Source organism: Pseudophryne corroboree, chromosome 11 (genome assembly GCF_028390025.1).
Source record: "Pseudophryne corroboree isolate aPseCor3 chromosome 11, aPseCor3.hap2, whole genome shotgun sequence".
In the NCBI taxonomy this organism is placed as follows: Eukaryota; Metazoa; Chordata; class Amphibia; order Anura; family Myobatrachidae; genus Pseudophryne; species Pseudophryne corroboree.
In genome coordinates this window covers 232,902,420-232,922,824 of record NC_086454.1, presented here as the reverse complement: position 1 = coordinate 232,922,824, position 20,405 = coordinate 232,902,420, and the positions used below count along the sequence as shown (strand labels likewise).

General features: G+C 46.9%; 1 protein-coding gene across 5 annotated transcripts in view; it reads left to right on the top strand.

Annotated features, from left to right (window-relative positions):
• FTO (FTO alpha-ketoglutarate dependent dioxygenase) overlaps positions 1-20,405 on the top strand; it is a 646,271-nt gene that overhangs the window by 136,125 nt on the left and 489,741 nt on the right. For all 5 annotated transcript variants that reach the window (XM_063945290.1, XM_063945293.1, XM_063945292.1 and 2 more), the window contains exons 2-3: positions 8,344-8,421; positions 12,909-13,500. In XM_063945290.1, coding sequence (XP_063801360.1) covers positions 8,344-8,421; positions 12,909-13,500 — 670 coding nt within the window. The remainder of the gene's footprint in view (positions 1-8,343; positions 8,422-12,908; positions 13,501-20,405) is intronic.

The window sequence follows — 20,405 nt, the reverse complement described above, 5'->3', positions numbered from 1 at the left end:
GGTACACCGGCCAGGGGTGACTAGTTGCGTATTTAATGCCACGGCCGCAGGGCGCTGTATAAAAGTGACCCCCGGCTGTGGCATTATCTACCCAGCTAGTGGAGCCCGATGCTGGTGTAAAAAATACGGGGGACCCATACTCTTTTTGTCCCCTGTATTTTTTGCACCAGCACCAGGCGCAGAGCCCGGTGCTGGTTTTAAAAATACGGGGGATCACCTGCCAGTTTTTCCCCCGGATTTTTAGAACCAGGACCGGCTCGAAGAGCCCGAGGCTGGTTATGCTTTGGAGGGGGGACCCCACGCATTTTTTTTTCTGATTTGGACCCCATTCCATTTAAAAAAAAAAATATATATATATATATATATATTTTTTTTTTTAAAAATATATAAATAATACTTGTGCCTCCTAAATAGACAAACCAAGTACCTAATCCCTTCTAATATAAATAGATATGCTATTACCAATAAAAAAAACACACAAAAAACATGTTTTTAAAAATTTTTTATTAGATTCCACCAGCAAAGTGTGGCGGATTGAAAATGACGAATTTACTGTCTAAAAGCACTGTTGTCGAATTTACAATCTTCAATTGAATATACTTTTGTCGAATTGCCGCATTTGTACCATTGCAGAAATGTCGAATTTCAAAAAGTCGAACTTTGAAAGTCCGTTTTTTTGACGAAAAGTACTGAATTGCATTGTCGAATTTTTTTTTTGGGCGAAAATATCCCGTTTTTCGACATTTTCGGGAATTCGTCCGCAATTGCATATACCCCTTATTGTGCATGATAGGGCATTCCACAGAGTGACTGCAGCCCAAAGAATGTCCTGCAGTCGTGCATGGGAACAAGTAATGAGTGTGTATGAGAGACATAGGGCCTAATTCAGACCTCATCGCTCGCTAGGGTTTTTTTGCACTGCTGCGAGCAGATAGTCGCCGCCCATACTGAAGTGTATTTTTGCTTTGCAAGTGTGCGAACGCATGTGCAGCCGAGCGGTACAAAAAGTTTTGTGCAGTTTTTGAGTTGCCCTGAATTTACTCAGCCGCTGCGATCACTTCAGCCTGTCAGGCCCCGGAATTGACGTAAGACACCCGCCCTGCAAACGCTTGGACATGCCTGCGTTTTTCCAAACACTTCCAGAAAACGGTTAGTTGCCACCCACAAACGCCTTCTTCCTGTCAATCACCTTGCGTTCGGCTGTGCGAATGGATTGTTCGTACAATCCATCGCACAGCAACGTTCCGCTTTGTACTCGTGCAACGCGCCTGCGCATTGCGGTGCATATGCATGTGCAGTTATGACCTAATTGCAGCGCAGTGAAAAAACCTAGCACGCGATCAGGTCTGAATGACCCCCATAGATTTTGAGATAAACAAAGAGATGTACATTGGTGTAATTTGGTTAATGGCCTTGTGTGTGAATAAAAGTATTTTATATTGAATACGGTAAAATACAGTTAACCAATGGAGGGACTGACAGAGTGGATCTGCAGCCAATGAAAGTCTAGCAAAGAAGATTAGCCTCACAGCTGCATTCAGAATGGATTGTAGTGGTTAAAGGGGCAGATGTATTCACCTGGAGAAGGCATAAGGAAGTGATAAACCAGTGATAAGTGCTAGGTGATAAATGCACCAGCCAATCTGCTCCTAACTGTTCATTTACATATTGGAGCTGATTGGCTGATGCGTTTATCACTTTGAACTTATCAATGGTTTATCACTTCCTTATGCCTTCTCCAGGTTAATACATCTGCCCCAGTGTCTCTTATTGGTAAGACCAGTAAGAAGACTATTGCAATAATCAATGCGGGAGATAATGAGAGCATGAATTAGAGTTTTTGCAGTGTCTTGTGTAAGGTATGGTCATATTTTGGATATGTTTTTTAGATGCATGTAACATGATTTTGAGACAGATTGAATGTAGGGAACAAAGGACAGTTCAGAGTCAAGAATGACACCTAGGCAGCGAGCTTGTGGGGTAGGGTAGATTGTTCAGTTCTCAACAGTTATAGAGATATCAGGTTGGTAACTACTATTGACCAGAGGAAATGTAACTAATTCTGTTTTGTAAATATTAAGTTTTAAGTGGCGAGATGACATCCAAGAGGAAACGGCAGAAAGGCATTCAGATGTACTAAACCTTGGAGAGAGATAAAGTGGAGAGAGATAAAGTACCAGCCAATTAGTTTCTAACTGCCATGTTACAGGCTGTGGTTGAAAAATAGCAGTTAGGAGCTGGTTGGCTGGTACTTTGGGGTAGATGCAGGGCCGGTGCTAGGGTGTTCGGCGCCCCCCTGCAAACAAAAAATTTGCGCCCCCCCCCCCCCCATATTTTACAAAGGGACAGCATGCTGCAAAAAGAGGTGTGGTCTCACAAGGAAGGGGCGTGGCCACACAATAGAACCCCTATTTCAAATTATGCCACACAGTAGCACAATCTTATTCACATTACCTTGTGCATAGTAGTGCTGTTTATACACATAATGTCCCCAGTAGTGGTGTCGGTTATACACATAATAGCCCCTGTGGTAGCACCAGTTATACACATAATAGCCCCTGTAGTAGCACCAGTTATACACATAATAGCCCCTGTAGTAGCGCCGGTTATATATAATGCCCTCAGAAGTGCCATTTATACAAATTATGCCCCTCTCCCTCCCACCAGTGGTGCAAGTAAAAAAAAAAAAATGTCTTAGTGGTACTGTGTGCGCATGCCGAAGGCGGTGTGGTCAAATGCCACATGGGGCGTAGCCAATGAAAATGGAGGCTTGATACACATATGGGGAGCCAGATGCACATGTGACCCCAATAGTGCCAGATACACATATGCCCCCACCGTGCCAGATACAGTATGCTCCTACAGTGCCTGATATGCCCCCACAGTGCCAGATACATGAATGCTCCACAGTGCCAGATACACAAATGCCCCACAGTGCCAGATACACAGTACCCTACAGTGCCAGATACACATTGCCCCACAGTGCCATATACGCTGCCTTCCACACATACACATAGATACACACACACATATACATACATACACACACACACACACACACACACACACACATACTGTAGATGCACATACACAGAAACACACACTTTCTCACTCACGCTCCTTCAACATACCATCTGGCTGGCACAACTTGTAGCATTTTCTGTCCTCTTCAGCCTGGTCCCTTGTAGCTCCGTTCCTCGGGCACCCGTTTAACTCCGCCTCCTTTACGGGCAGAGCCCAGAACATTGACGGACACTGCAGGGGGTAGGGGGAAGCTTCAAGCTGCCGTCGCCGCTGCCTGTCAAACGCTGTGTGGCAGCAGCAGCAGGGGGCCCAGGCACAGCAGCGGGGATTCAGAGCAGAGAGAGCGCCTCTCCAGTCAGGCGCCTACCTGCTCTGCATCCCTTTGCTAAGCGGGTAGTGCCGGGCCTGGATAGATGTATGAAGGGTCGTTATGGTATCAGTACCGTTATGTGCGCTGATACCACTTATTTCCCATGCATGAAGTAGATGTGTGCTCAGTGTCAGGGGCACTATATATATCAGCGCTGCTATCTACAAGATAGCACAATGTTCTGATCCACTGGTTAAGAATGACGCATTTAAAGCTTCACTACGGGGCTCCTTCATACGACAAATAGCTAATGTCAAGAAATCTAGTAGGGAGGAAGAGATGCGCCTGGAGCTTGCCTGTTCCCAATCCGAGTCTGCTTACCTCACTACTAGGACCCTTGGTGATCGGGCAAGATGGGATTTGGCCAGGAAAGCCTGGTCTGACCACTTGCTTGATAAATCAAGGCGCAAATTACTTTTCTCCCAGCACACCCTCTATTCACAATCGGACACAGGGGGTAGTTACTTGGCCTTTCTGGCTCGGGGAGAGAGAACTGGGGGTTCCATTCAGCAGATCTGTGATACTCAGGGTGAAATGGTATATGCCACTCCTGAAATAGCCCAGGTTTTCCAGTCCTTTTATTCTTCGTTGTATGCCTCTAGGGTAGGGGTGGGCAACATGCGGCCCGCGGGCCGGATGCGGCCCGCGAACCGATCCTGCCTGGTCCGCTGTCCCCCACCAGTGCGCAATGACAAGCGGCCCGACTGGCTGAGCCGCTTCTCATTGCGCTACAGCAGCTCCGAGAGACGCGGCGCCGCTGAGGAAATCCCGGTCACGTCACAGGGGCTGCTGACCGGGATTTCCTTTCCGACGTCTCAGGCGCTGGGCGGTGCGGGGGGCGGATCCACATCAAGAAGAGTGTGGATCTGTACAGTGGCCAGCGGATCTCTCATGCGGGCAGCGGGAGCTGAGCTCTCCAGCGGGCAGCGGATCATCTGGGCAGCGGGAGCTGATCTGTCCTTAAAAAAACAACAACTCAAAGGTTGGTAAATTCATAGCTGGTGCTGCCTGTTGAGGGGGGCTGGGGTCCCGAGTAGGGGGAGTAAACAGCAACCTGTGTCCAGGGAGGGAGGGAGGGAGTCTGTTGTTTAAAAGCTGCTATATGGGTCCAGGGGAGGGGGGTGGGCTGCATAGAGACTGCCATATAAGTTCAGGGGAGGGGGGGGATAGAGAATGCCCGATCCCACCCACTCTGCCGCCAGAGCCCAGACACCACCCCCTCAGGTTACACTGAGCGTCCCAAAAACAGGCGCGCAGTTTACAGTGCAGCCTGACCAGTGACCACCCCCTACCCCTGATGGAGTGTGAGCCGCGGGCAATACTGCCCGATCCCCCTGCTGCCGCCGGAGTTAATGGTGAGCCGCGGGCTGTAATGCCCGACCCCCCTTCCCATCTCCATGTCGCTGCTGCAATTTAAAGCCGTCCTCCTGATCTTGAGCATGTGACCCACAGGCTGTAACGCCCGATCCCCCTGCAGCCGCTGGAGTTTACTGTGAGGTTGAGCCGTTATGCCCGAGCCCACTCCCCCTCTCACTGCCAGCGCAGCATCTTAAAATCCAACCCACCCCAAAAGCTTATAGTGACCTGTGGGCTGTAATGCCCCACATCCGCCCCCACTCCTCCCTGCCACAACTTAAAGTCCACCCCCACCAAAGCTGACAGAGAGCCATGTCTGTAACGCCCGGTTACCCCCCTCCTCTCAAAGTTGTGTGTAAAAGGGGGCTCTGTCTGCCGTAATATGTAAAAGGAGGGACTCTGCCTGCCGTAATGTGTAAAAGGGGGCTCTGTCTGCCGTAATGTGTAAAAGGGGGCTCTACCTGCCGTAATGTGTAAAAGGGACCTCTACCTACTGTGCAGAGTAATTTGAATAATAGAGGCTGTTGTGCAGCCTAATATGAATCTGTATTGTTTTGTGGCCACGCCCCTTCCCCATGAAGCCACACCCCTATATTTTTGGCACATGCCTATGGCGGCCCTCGAATACTCATTGGAAAGTGTTAAGTGGCCCTTCAGCTGAAATAATTGCCCACCCCTGCTCTAGGGTCACCTATACCCCCACTCAACTACAGCAATATCTTTCAGACATTGCCCTGCCGCAGCTGTCCCAACAATCTGTAGATATTTTGGATGCTAATATCACCCCAGAGGAGGTTGATGCTGCTATTGCCTCCTTCCCTAATAAAAAGGCCCCGGGTAGCGACGGTATACCGGTTGAAGTTTATAGTCAATATCGTGCATACTTTGTCCCCTATCTTTTGACTCTCTTTAATGCATTGATGGAGGGTGCTCGTCTACCTCCCTCTATGTCCGAAGCTATTATTGTGGTGATCCTTAAACCGGGTAAAGACCCTACGGCCCCGGAGTCCTACCGCCCAATCTCATTGCTACCTACTGATGTCAAGATTTTGGCCAAAATTCTGGCACTTAGACTCAATAGTGTTATCACCTCAATCATTCATGATGATCAGACAGGATTTATGCCAGGCAAGTCCACCCTCCAAAATTTGAGGCGACTGTTTTGTCACCTGCAGATGGGGGACCGGCCCGAGTCGGGGGCTGTGGTGGTTTCCTTGGATGCTGCCAAGGCCTTCGACTCTGTAGAATGGGAGTATTTGTGGGAAGTCCTGACGGTTTGCTTTTGGCCCCAAATTCATACGCTGGGTACAATTACTCTATTCCTCCCCCGTGGCTCGAATATCTGTCAATGGCTATGTGACGTCCCCATTTGCTTTGTCCCGTGGTACTAGACAGGGCTGCCCACTCTCCCCTGCCCTTTTTGCCCTGGCTGTAGAGCCATTGGCATGTTTTATCAGAGCGTCACCTGATGTTAGGGGCATCACTATTGACGGACATGAGGATGTTATTGCATTATATGCCGATGACATGCTCTTGTTCCTCAGAGACCCTGATGCTTCCCTGACCTCCCTCCTGGGTATTGTTGATACATTTGGCCTTTACTCCGGCCTGACTATCAACTGGAGTAAATCTAATGTCTTTCCCATATCTGGTATTCTTCCTGACCCGTTGCCAGATGTGTCCTCCTTGGCCTGGACCCTTCGCTTTCAGTATCTTGGTGTCTGGATCACTCCTAATGTTAAGTCTTTTGTACATCAAAACATTGACCAGGTCACGGTGGATCTGAAGCGACGGATTCATGTATGGAAGAAGCTTCCCCTTACTGTCATGGGTCGCATTAACCTGATCAAGATGGTGATGCAACCAAAGTATCTTTATCTATTGCAGCACTCTCCTACCTATATCCCCAAGAAAATTTTCACTAACATTGATAGTGTGCTTTCCTCCTTTGTTTGGGGCGACAAAACGCCTAGGGTTGCCCTGAGAGCTCTGGTTAGGGCTAAATTGGATGGAGGTTTGGGCTTTCCCAATCTCCGGGCCTATTATATAGGTGCTCAACTTGCACATTTGTCTAATTGGATTCTCAGTAGGGATAGTCTCACGTTTGAGAGATTCTTTGCCGAGTGTGTGGGGTCTCATTTCTCCCCTCTCCAGTTTCTTCTTTCTGCCTCTTCTACTGCTGGTCTTCCTCCTTTACTCCGTCAATCGCTACTTGTGTGGCGTCAGGCTCACTCCTATTATTCATGGCAAGGCACAGACTCTGACACGCCACTTTGGTTCAATCCAGGGTATAGGGAGTTGTTGCAGCTCTCACAGGACAACATATGGATTGGGGCGGGCCTTACCACAGTCTCGCAACTGTATGATAATGGTGTTTTCAAGTCCTTCACACAACTGAAGGAGGAGCGTGAAATATCCAATAGATCCTTTTATCGCTATCTACAGCTCCGCCATGCGGTGCAGGCACAGTTTGGGACCTCGCCCCCCGCCCATTTCTGACTCCCCGATTAAAGATATGGTTAGGAATTTGGGTGCAAGACACCAAGTTTCCATTTTATATGGTAGTCTTAATGCCCACATCTGTCTGAATATATTTGACCAACTTAAACTTAAATGGGAACAAGACATTGGCTCAATTACAGATGACCAGTGGCTACAGGTGTTGAGCTTACTTAAATACTCTACTCAGTGTATCAAATATCAGCAGGTTTATTTCTTTGTTCTGCATAGGACGTACAGAACTCCAGTTTCTTTGTATAAAGCAGGCCTACGGCCTGATAGTACCTGCCCCAGATGTGGTGCCCCTGAATCTACTTTTTGGCACCTATTATGGCTGTGCCCCACTGTACATGCCTTTTGGGAAGCAGTTTGGTCGGACATTCTGCTCACTGAACCTACGCTGCCCCCCCTTTCTTCTACTATATGTATGTTTGCGCTAGACTTAGAGGAATCCTACTGCCCGGCACTATACAAATATGTTCTTTGCCTGACTACCTTAGCTAAGGTGATTATAGCGCGTAACTGGTTTGCTACTTCTTCCCCCAATGTGTACAACTGGCGAGCCCTAGTAAATGAGGTGTCAGGACATGAGAGGTTTACACATAGGTCTAGAGGGACCCTACCCCATTACTTTAGCAAGTGGGACAGGTGGAATACCTCCCGTCGCTACAGCTGGAGCACTATTCTCTGACTAATTGAGGCTTCATATTTGAATTTGCGATGTTGCAGTGACACTTATTATCTTTTTCTATGTGACACTGTGACACAGATGGTATTAATTACTGTATTTTTCCTGTAATTTTTTCTTTATTTTGTTTGTTGTTCTGGTTTTGTTCTGTATTTAATGTTTTTTTTTTTTTTTATCTTTTCCCTGTGAAAAACTCTAATAAAAACTACACAAGTTAAAAGATGGGATGTTGCCAATGGCAACCAATCAGATTTCAGATATTATCTTCTAGAAGGTGCTAGATAAATGAGAAGTAGAATCTGATTGGTTGCCATGGGCAACATCCCATCTTAAATAGAACTCCCATCTTAGTAAATTTACCCCTATGTATTTAAAAAAATAAAATAATAATTTTTTTTCTCTCTAGAAACAGAAGCTCCTGGAGCGACTTGGTGATGCACGTCTTCAGTATGTCACTCCAAATGATCATGACTGCAATCAGTTGGTATGTAGGTGTAGTAGCTGAAATAAAGTAGCAAATAAATAATTGTTGTTTAAAAGGTGCAGAAATATCTTTAAGATTGTACCTTGCAGATACAGTATTGCTGTAATTTGTTTTTGCCTAGGTATTCATTGAAACACGCAAACTTACAAGTATCTTAAAAGCATTTGGGGCTTGCAGATAGAATAGCTATCAGCCTGACTGCGCAGGAGATTCACACTTGCTGTTCTGTGGCTGAATCTGTTATTATTTGCAGCATATTAGTGGACAGCAAACAAGGTTTTCTGAATGAGGAATGGTGTCGCTGTTTGCAGTGCCGTAACTAGACATTTTAGCGCTGTGTGCAAGAAACAGTATCGGCGCGCCCCCCCTTACATACAAAGCAGGGCTGCTGCGCGCCTAAAATATATGGGGGCGTGGCTTCATGTGAAAGGGGCGTGACCACAGAGCTCCCTTTTACACATTACAGCAGGCAGGGCTCCCTTTTTTAATATTACGGCAGGCAGAGCTCCCTTTCACATATTACAGCAGGCAGAGCTCCCTTTCACGCATTACAGCAGGCAGAGCCCGTTTTTACACATAACAGCAGGCAGAGTCCCCCTATTTTACACATTAGGCAGGCAGTCCCCATTTTTGACACATTTGGGATGGTTAGAGCAGGTGAGAGGAACGTGGGGGGGAGGGCTAGGGTAAGAGCAGGTGAGAGGAACGTAGGGGGAGGGCTAGGGTGAGAGCAGGTGAGAGGAACGCAGGGGGAGGATTAGAGAGAGACTGAGTGAGAGGAACATAGGGGGAGGATTAGAGAGAGAGCGAATGAGAGGAATGCAGGGGGAGGATTAGGGAGAGAGCGAGTGAGAGGAACGCAGGGGAAGGATTAGGGAGAGAGCAGTTGAGGAACGCGGGGGGAGGATTAGGGAGAGAGCGAGTGAGAGGAACGCAGGGGAAGGATTAGGGAGAGAGCAGTTGAGGAACGTAGGGGGAGGATTAGGGAGAGAGCGAATGAGAGGAATGCAGGGGGAGGATTAGGGAGAGAGCGAGTGAGAGGAACGCAGGGGAAGGATTAGGGAGAGAGCAGTTGAGGAACGCGGGGGGAAGGATTAGGGAGAGAGCAGGTGAGAGGAACGCAGGGGGAGGATTAGGGAGAGAGCGAGTGAGAGGAACGCGGGGGGAGGATTAGGGAGAGAGCAGGTGAGAGGAACGCGGGGTGAGGATTAGGGAGAGAGCAGGTGAGAGGAACGCGGGGGCGGATTAGGGAGAGAGCAAGTGAGAGGAACGCGGGGGGCGGATTAGGGAGAGAGCAGGTGAGAGGAACGCGGGGGGAGGATTAGGGAGAGAGCAGGTGAGAGGAACGCGGGGGGAGGATTAGGGAGAGAGCAGGTGAGAGGAACGTGGGGGGAGGGCTTGGGATAGAGTTGAGCGGCATACAGAAGGGAGGAGAGGTATGGAGAGAGCAGGTGAGAGGCCCACAATGGTGAGGGAATGGGGGGGGGGGGCTGTCATAAATCCCTAACCTGCGGTGGTGGTATGCCCTCGTGTAAATTCGACTCCTGGTCCTGCGCTGACAGGTGCTGGTGTACGGGTCCCTCTGCTCCATGCCTTCCCCGGCTCTTCCGCGGCTCCAGCTCCCGTGTCAGGCGCCGCACGCTGGCTGGGCTGGCTAAGTCAATAGAGGCTGTTTCTGGCTGCTCTGGGCGCACATAATGACGTCACGCCCGGCGTTGAGCAGCGCAGATGAGGGGAGAAAGGATGCTCAGCGCCTCAGCCTCCTCCCCTCAAGATCAGCTGCTGCTGCCTGGTGACACCTCCAGCCCTCCACAATAGTAAAGCTGGTGAGCGGAGCTTCGGCGGCGCGGCGCAGCCCAGTCGGGGTGGGGGTGGTAGGAGGGGGAATGTAGAGGCGATCATAGCGCCTATCGAACTAGCAGTTCTCCATCTCCACCATGCTCCTCGGGCAGCAGGCGGTAGTGTCGCGTAGCCCTGCGGGTGCATGTGGAGATTTTTCCTCCCCACAGCGCATAGCGCTGTGTGCAATGCCCCTCTTGCCCATACCTAGTTACGGCACTGGCTGTTTGTATCTGATGTCTCTGGAGTGCTGTGTGACACTGCATAAATAATAATAAAAAGCACATGTAAATAATAATAATTATTATTATTTACATGTGCTTTTCTCCAAGAGACCTCAAAGCATTTTAATAGGCGAGGCCTTCATCTTGAACACACTACATAGACTAGTATGGGTAATACATGGGGCTACACATGGGGAAATACAAAGTATGAATATACAATATACAGTACAAACAAGATACACACTGAATAATCAGGTCCACAGATCATCCGATCTCTGGTGAGTTGCCACCATAGAGTGGTACCTAGTAAGCAGTGTTTCTTATTCACACTTTTTTTATTTTTTAACATTTCTGGTTACAGGACTTTTTTTGGACCACCCACTCTATAGAATTCACTACTTTTTACAACTGGCCCCAAACCTTCTAGAGTTCCCCGAAAACATACTTCTTCAAGCAAACATATCTAATTCCTGAACCACACTCTCTAAACCAGGGGTGGGGAACCTTTTTTCTACCAAGGGCCATTTGGATATTTATAAAATCCTTCAGGGGCCATACAGAAATTATCAACTTAAATATGAGCCTTCCCCCAGTAGATATGCCCCCAGTCACTTGTTATGCCCCATTAGATATCCCACCAGTCAGTTATGCCCCATTAGATATTCCACCAGTCAGTTGTTATGCCCCATTAGATATTCCACCAGTCAGTTGTTATGCCCCATTAGATATTCCACCAGTCAGTTATGCCTCATTAGATATTCCACCAGTCAGTTATGCCCCATTAGATATTCCACCAGTCAGTTGTTATGCCCCATTAGATATTCCACCAGTCAGTTGTTATGCCCCATTAGATATTCCACCAGTCAGTTGTTATGCCCCATTAGATATTCCACCAGTCAGTTGTTATGCCCCATTAGATATTCCACCAGTCAGTTGTTATGCCCCATTAGATATTCCACCAGTCAGTTGTTATGCCCCATTAGATATGCCCCCAGTCAGTTGTTATGCCCCATTAGATATTCCACCAGTCAGTTGTTATGCCCCATTAGATATGCCCCCTAGTAGCGACACTTACACACACATTAAAAAACAAAAACAAAACACAATACTCACCAGCCCCGCTCCTGCTTCTGGACCGTTGCCCTCCGCCTGGCCGCTCGCTCCTCAGAACTATGGGAGAAGAGTCATGACATCTCTCCCATAACACCGCACAGCAGCACACGCACACTGCCAAAGCTGGAAGCCGGAGCTCAGGAGTGAGCTCCTGCCTCCGGCTGCTACTGAGGGGAAGAAGCCAGGCGTCCACTAGTAACAAAATCTCAGCGGGCGCCCAGCTAGGTGAGCCTGGCCGGGCCGGATCAAGTGGCTCTGCTCTAAACTGTTCGTGGAGATTGTGTATCAGCCACTTGTTACAACACCGATAACACCTTTTAATTCCATCCCAATAACAAATATAACTCCTCCCTACCCCCCATTTAAAATGTACTGCTATATGTATTTTCCCTGAATGCAATCTGTCATTAGCACCTTCATAACCTATCTTCTGTACCTAACTGTCACCGTTTTGCAAAGTTCACATAAAACGTACACATTTTTTTTTCTAATCTATCCTCTGACCCCCCAGACCAACATTGCTGTGGGTCTAGAGTACATAACCCCACATAACATTTTTCTAATGCCTGCCTATTTTCCTCTAGCTGGTAAGCTTGAAGCAATTCCCTCTTATCACTTTGTTTGTATATCCTCATTCTTGTATTATTACTGTGCCCAATCGTAATTCCAGAGTGTGCTGTCACTATCGGCCCGATTCAGGTCCTGACTCTCTTGCTGTACAAGCCGCAAAGTACCGATGTTTGTTACTTTGCGCATGTGCCGGACCTGTACTGCATATACACAGTACGGGTCTGTGACGTTGGTCTCACTATGGCATCACACTGTCAGCGATTGACAGTCTGATGCCATTTGGATGCAGCCCAGATCAGTAATACATGCAGGAGGCGTCACAGAGGCTCTGCACTCCACTGTATTAATTAACAATAACAAATATTTATTGTTAGTTAATGTAATGAGTGCAGAGCCTCTGTGATTTCTATTTACACAATGTGGTCACATACCGTGTTGCATCCCAAATCTAGGAATGGTGCCCTGGGTTGGTTTTATATATATATATATATATATATATATATAAAACACTTTTCTGTTTTAGTAAGGTATGCATGATACCGATTGGTTTCTGTATAAATTGGTTTGGCCATGTTGTATGCTGTTGTAGTAACCTGGGCTGAGTTTTTTTAAATGTGCATTCTACATGTTTTTTTCTTTCTGAAAACTCCTTCAATTACAAAAATAACAAAACTTATATAGAACGGTTGGTGATTTATGTGTGTGCCAAAATATTACTTTGTGACTTTTTTTCCCCCTCAGTGGAAGACAAAATATGCCAAAATGGTGGTTCATAAAGCCGAACAAACTCCAGCTAAGTTGCATCAGGTTGTACAGAATGCATTTCTAACATTACTTAAACATGGTTGTCTGTTCCAAGACCTTGTGCAGCTGAAAGGTAAAGATTTGCTCACTCCTGTGTCCCGGATTCTGATTGGCCAGCCAGGCTACACCTACAAATACTTAAACACAAGGTTATTTGCTGTGCCTTGGCATGATGAAAAACACAAGTACAGCACAGCAGACATTTCCGACGCCTGCAAGGCTTTTTATGAATTAAATGAGTTTCTGTATGCCCAGACAAAACGTGAATTACAGAAATGTAGTACTGACAAGCAGAGGACAGAGCTCTGTAATGTTTCACCTCAGCAGATCTTTCAGGATGGTGAACAATCCAACCAACAGGAAGTGGAATGCTTTAATGTGACTTTGATAAATTACATGAACCCACAGATCATGACCTACCTGAGGGAAGAGCCGTATTTTGGCATGGGGAAAATGGCAGTGAGCTGGCACCATGATGAGAATCTTGTGGAACAATCAACTGTTGCCGTCTACAACTACAGTTATCGAGGTCTGGAGCGTGTTTAAATTACATGTTAGCATACTCTGTGACCTCATACATCTAGCCTTAATACACAATGCAGAGTGAGATGGCTGGCATGGTGAGCTGACAGGTCCCGTGTGGCTCCACTAGTATCTGGCACCTTTTTTGCCAAAAATGTGTCTTGTTCGCAGGAGACTGCTGATTAATTTGATATGTGACACTTGTATTTCTCCTGCAGGGTCCACAGGTTATCCACAGGATAACATTGGTATATGAGGTAGCGACAGCGGATTGGCACCAAACGATCAAAGCTTTCAGCCTCCCTAAATGCAACGGGCCTGTCCCTATATCCCCACCTCCTGGCTCAGGCAAATCAGTTTTTTGTTTGGTGCGGCAGGAGTCGGACCATGGTCAACGGGCTGCTGGTTTTTAGCAGCCATAAGCTTTTTTATTTTATTGTTATAGTCTTACTAGTTGTTTTTTTTGAGTGATCTGTCTAAAAAGTGTCTTATACGTTCCTTAGAAAGAGTCGCTCCAATAACTCCCCTCCTGGTCGCGACAACGCTTACCCACGTGTACAGTGCTGTTTCGTAGGATGTATTAGCAAGTCCAGCAGATGTTACTGGGCTGTGGCCGAAGCACGGGGAGAAGGTAAGGCATCGGTTCCGCTTAGTTGGGGAAACGGGAGACACAGTCGCACTGTTTCGGGATGGAGACTACCGAACAGTCGCTGACGCTGCTGCCACCTCAGATCCACCAGCGCTAGGCCTCAGGGATCATAGGCTTCAGGGGTAGTATGAGGCCGCGATCCCTAGGGTTAATGTCAGCAGTGGGGAGTAAGATGCTCCCTCGGTTGCCCCTCCCCCCGGTTCATGACCAGTTTCCTCTGAATTTTCTGCCATGAACTGAGTTCCTGCATCCGTCTGAGACGCTGTGTATCTAAAAGGACCCTGTCACAGCATAGGCAGCTGTATGACTGGTGCATCGGTGATCACTTGGACGTCTGTGTTCACTGTAGGTTCACGGGGCAGTTGTGTACACTAATAGCGCCTGGATCCACTCAGTGTTCACTAACGTATTGATCGATCCTGGAAGCGGGGTGAAGTCTCCCTGTATCCCACTCTCCTGAGCCGGGTGATACAGCACGAAGTCTCTACCTTTGAGTATGAATAGTTGGATAAGTTCCTGATGCATATGAGTCTGTAAACTATTGCTGCTGTTTCTCTCACTATGCTACTGAATATGGTTAAACTCCTATAAAAGGTAATGCAGTAATATGTTTCTCCTACATACGGTACTTGAAATGTATCTGTAGTTGATTACTGTATGTGCTCATATTGCTTATTATACTGCTGTATAACCTGTGACTGATTGCTAGTGTGATTGCTGACTTTACTATAATTCTGTCAGTTTCTGTGTATTACGATCCTCAATGCTGGTGTAAGGCAGGGAGGGATCGGATTGTATGTCACTTTAACAAATTTTAAAGTGATTGCAGTCACAAATTGTGTAGTAAACACTGTACAGGTGTGTGATTTATTTATCATGTCTAAGAGAGGCAAAGGTGAGGAGGATACACTCTCCACAGCAGCACCTACACTGATTTCATGTTTGTCTTACAAAACTGGGTTAACGTCAGAATCTGGTTCAAATGGATTATGTGCTGATTGTTTTAGCTTTCACCAAAGCCTATTGAATAATCCAAGACAGGCACAGGTTCAAGTTGAACCACCATGGGCTACTTTTGCACAGACATTATCCAGTATAGCTGAGCGGATAATGCCAGCTCCTATACCAGGAATAGGTTACCCTATTAACCCTTAAATGCAACATTCCACTTGGGGTTTATCACATCCAGTACAGGAAACGGCAGCCTCTCAACAAAAACAGGCTGAAAGGCCGGTGGTAAGTAAATCATATAGACATGAAACAACATCTTAACAGTCTACACATGTTTCAGATGAGGACTCGTCAGAGGATAAGGACTCATTGCACTCTGGGTCTGCATATAGAGACAATGATGAAGGCCTCAGCTCAGTAGACGTACCTGAGCTAATTAGTGCTATGAAAGCCATTCTATCCTTAGAGGAGGCAGCAGAGCCTTTGGTAAAATCTAAAGTAACTGTGTTTAAACATCCCAAAACAGTTAGATCTGAGTTTCCTGGGTCAGAACAGCTGACTGAAATTATGCAAGAGGCTTGGGTTACACCCAGCAAGAAGTTTAGAATTCCAAAGAAATGGAATTCCCATTATCATCTTCTGGCTGGGGACTGTTTAAAAAGGGAAATGGCTCCCAAAGTAGATACGCATGTCATTCGATTGGTGTGAAAATGTACATTACGTCTGCCTTCAACATCATTAAATGATGTCACAGATAGGAAAATAGATGGTTTTCTGTCTGAGGCAATTATAAAACCAGCCATGGTTTCAGCCTGGAAGGCAAAAGCAGTGGTACCCTAGGCTGATGCGTTGGAGGATGATCTTTCAATGGCATCTAGAAAGCAAAAATCCCATATTGCACATATCAAAGAGGCTGCTATTTTGAATATGGGTACAATTGCCTCTCAGGCATCAGCTTCAGCAGTAGCAGCTCGCAAAGCGGTTTGGCTACGTACATGGAAAGCTGACTCAGAATCCAAGAAGGTTCTGGAGTTTTTGCCTTTTACTGGAGATATTCTTTTTGATGAAGAATTAAACAGTATTTTGGGGTCAGAAGCAGACTCCAAGAAAGTGAAGTTTCCTTTCACACACAAATCTAATCCTAGATTTCCAGCTTTACGGACTCAAGGAAAAGCATAAGGAAGGTGTTACGGCAAACAGTCTCAATCTGACAAGTCTGATAAGACTAAAAAGCATTGGGCTACCAGCGGACCGGCTTCCAAATCAGAAGATAAGCCATCAGCCTGATGATGCGGGCCTCCACCTTGGGGACCACAGGGTGGGAGGCCGACTTTCTTGTTTTGCACAGATCTGGCAGCAGTCCACCACAGATGCCTGGGTGCAATAAGCGGAATCTCACGGTTATGCGTTTGCTTTCAAGAAACACCCTCCTCTAAGGTTTTTTTTGTACCAGCCTGTCTTCAGTGGAAACGAAGGCCAGGGCTTTGCAAGAGACAGTTCAGAAGTTGCTTCAGTCAAGAGTGATAATTCCAGTTCCTCCTGCGCAGCGAGGACAAGGTTTTTATTCTAACCTGTTTCTAGTCCAGAAGCCAAATGGGTCGTTCTGGCCCATACTCAATCTCAAAGTGCTGAACAAGTACCTCGTTTTCATATGGGGACTTTACATCCATTATTTTGGCCATGGAACCGGAAGATTTTATGGTATCTCTGGATATCCAGGATGCTTATCTACATGTTCCTATAGCACTGTCCCATCAGCGCTATCTCAGGTTTGCTATCCTCCAGCAACATTTTCAGTTCCAGGCCCTAAGATTTGGACTGGCCACAGCTCCCAGAGTATTCACCAAATTTATGGTGGTAATGGCATCTTATCTTCATCAACAGGGGCTAAGGATTTTTCCATACCTCAACGATTTATTAATCCTACCACAATCTCAGGAATTGCTTCAGTGTCATCTGCAACGGACATAGCATTTTTGCAGAGACACGGTTGGCTCATAAATTGGGCAAAGTCGTCCCTGGTTTCGTCACAACAGATGACTCACTTGGGGGCTGTGTTGGATTCGGGTCTTCAGAGAGTAATTTTACCTCTGAACAAAATATTCAAAATTCAGTTAAGGATTCAGGAGCTGCTACACAGTTAAAAGGTATCCATTCACGCAGCAATGCGTGTGATGAGGTTGATGGTGTCGACATTCAACATGGTGGAGTATGCTCAGTTCCACTCGAGACCTCTGCAACGTCTGATCTTTTCCAAATGGAATGGTTTTCATCAGACAATAAAAACGCAGACTATGGTCCTTCCTCTGGAAGTAAGGAGGTCATTAGCCTGGTGGCTACAGACATCCAATCTGGACAAAGGGAGACCCTTTTGGACATCAGATTGGGAAATTCTTACAACGGATGCCAGCCTTCAGCGCTGGGGAGCGGTGTCAGGAAGGAGTTGCTTCCAGGGGCAGTGGACCAAGGTAGAAAGTTGCCTGTCAATATATATATTGGAATTTCAGGCCATATATATGGCACTTATTCAGGCAAAGGACATCCTTCAGGGGAAACCAGTCCAAATGTGGTTGGACAATGCAACGGCAGTAGCGTACCTCAACCATCAGGGAGGAACTCGCAGCCAAAACGCAATGAAGGAGGTAAGTCACACGTTAAAGTTGGCAGAACTTCATCATCCAGCCTTGTCTGCAGTGTTCATTCCAGGAGTCCTAAACTGGGAAGCGGATTTTCTCAGTCGACACGCTATTCATGCACACAAATGGGCCTTACACCCTGGCGTCTTCCAAGTTCTGGTAAACAAGTGGGGGTTACCAGAAATAGATCTCATAGCCTCCCATCAGAACAACAAAGTTCCCGCATACGGGTCAAGAACAAAGGATCCCAAAGCGATCTTTGTGGATGCCCTGTCAGTGAGATGGGACTTTCATCTGGCCTATGTGTTTTCACCAATCGCCCTGCTACCCAGGGTAATGCGAAAGGCAAAAAATAAGGAAGGGGCGCCGTGATACTAATAGGTCCGGCTTGGCCCAGAAGACATTGGTACACAGATCTGCAGAGGCTGTCGATGGATATTCCATTCCTACTCCCTTAACGTCCAGATCTACTGTCTCAGGGTCTTTGCTATCACAAGCACTTGGATTGACTGTCTTTGACGGTGTGGCTCTTGAGACTTCCATCCTGAAAGCATGAGGATTCTCACAACAGGTAATTCAAACAATGCTCAGAGCAAGGAAACCTTCCTCAACTCACATTAATCACCGAATATGGCAAGCCTATATTCAATGTTGCAGTGACCGGAAATTCGACCCTAGGTCTTTCAGATTTTCCAGAGTACTAGCATTCCTTCAGGTAGGAATGAATAATGGTCTAAGGGTGGCTTCCTTGAGAGTGCAAGTCTCAGCATTGACTTTATGGTTCCAAAAGAAAATTGCTAACCTACAGGATGTGCGCACTTTTTTCCAGGGGATGCTGCACATTCAATCTCCTTCTGTTTCTCCTACAGTGCCTTGGGACTTGAAGGGCCTTTAGGACTAAACTTAAGTTGCCCCATTTGAACCACTAAAACGAGTGGATCTTAATTGGTTGACAGCTAAAGTTCTCTTTCTACTGGCTATTGCTTGAGCTAGAAGAGTTTCAGATTTAAGGGCATTATTATGTCGCCCTCCTTTTCTGATTTTTTATCCAGATAGATCGGTTCTCAGAACCAAATCTGGGTATCTTCCTAAGGTGGTGTCCTGAATTCCACCTTAATGAAGAAATTGTAGTCCCAGCCTTCCAAGGACCGGAGCATTCTGCGGGAAATGCATCGATGGACGTAGTCCGTGCTTTAGGGATCTACGTGGATCGTACCAGTGCCATCAGAAAAACAAACACTCTCTTCATTCTCTACATATTTCACAAGAGAGGGTGGCCTGCTGACAAGCAGACACTGGTGAGGTGGCTTCGAATGACGATTTCAGAAGCATATTTTCAAGCTGATCTCCCTGTTCCGGCTAATGTCTCTGCTCACTCTACTCGTAAGGTAGGTCCGTCATGGGCAGCACAACATGGTGCTTCAGCAGAACAGATATGTAAGGCAGCCACATGGTCTTCCATTAACACATTCATTAGACATGCCTTTGATACATTTGCCTCTCAGAATGCTGAATTTGGGCGGAGGATTCTCCTGTCCAATCAGGAGCATCCCCACCACTTTGCTTTGGTACATCCCAATGTTATCTTGTGGATAACATGTGGACCCTGCATGAGAAATAATCGTTATGGTAGACTTACCGTTGATAACTCTATTTCTCCTAAGTCGTCAGGATCCACATGGATCCCACCCTGACGCACCAGATTTTGAGGATCCTTTCACTTACTACCTCTTGCTTCTTGTACGGAAGGGTGTTCCTCTCACCTGATTAGGGCTCTCTATGATGCTCCTTCCTTGAGCTTTGGAAAAAACTTATTTGCCTGAGCCAGGAGGGACGGGCCCGTTGCATTCTGGGAGGCCGAAAGCTTTGATCGTTTGATGCCAATCCGCTGTCGCTGTCTCATATTCCAATGTTATCCTGTGGACTTAGGAGAAATAGAGTTATCAACGGTAAGTCTATCATAACGATTATATTTGTGTGCGAATGTATATGAAGGAAAACATAACTTGACATGGAACCAAAGTTACGGTTGCTGCATGGTAGCACTTCGTATACAGGCCCTCATTCCGAGTTGATCGTTAGCTGCTTTCGTTCGCAGCGCAGCGATTAGGTAAAAAAAAGCGGCACTTCTGCGCATGATTATGGGGCGCAGTGCGCACGCGCGACGTACTTTCACAAAAGCCGATGCACTTTCACACAAGGTCTAGCGACGCTTTTCAGTCGCACTGCTGGCCGCAGAGTGATTGACAGGAAGTGGGTGTTTCTGGGTGGTAACTGACCGTTTTCGGGGCGTGTGTGTAAAAACGCAGGCGTGTCAGATAAAAACGCAGTCGTGGCTGGGGAAACGTAGGCGTGGCTGGCTGAACGCAGGGCGTGTTTGTGACGTCAAAACACGAACTAAACAGTCGGAAGTGATCGCTAGCTAGGAGTAAGTCTCGAGCTACTCTGAAACTGCACAATCTTTTTTAGTAGCAATGCTGCGATCCTTTCGGACGCACTTCTGCTAAGCTAAGATACACTCCCAGAGGGCGGCGGCTTAGCGTTTGCACTGCTGCTTAAAGCAGCTAGCGAGCGATCAACTCGGAATAAGGGCCACAGATTCAAAGACTTGCTCACACATTAACGGTGGAGTCACATTATTATGACGATCTGCTACATTTGATGTGAGCAGCGCCT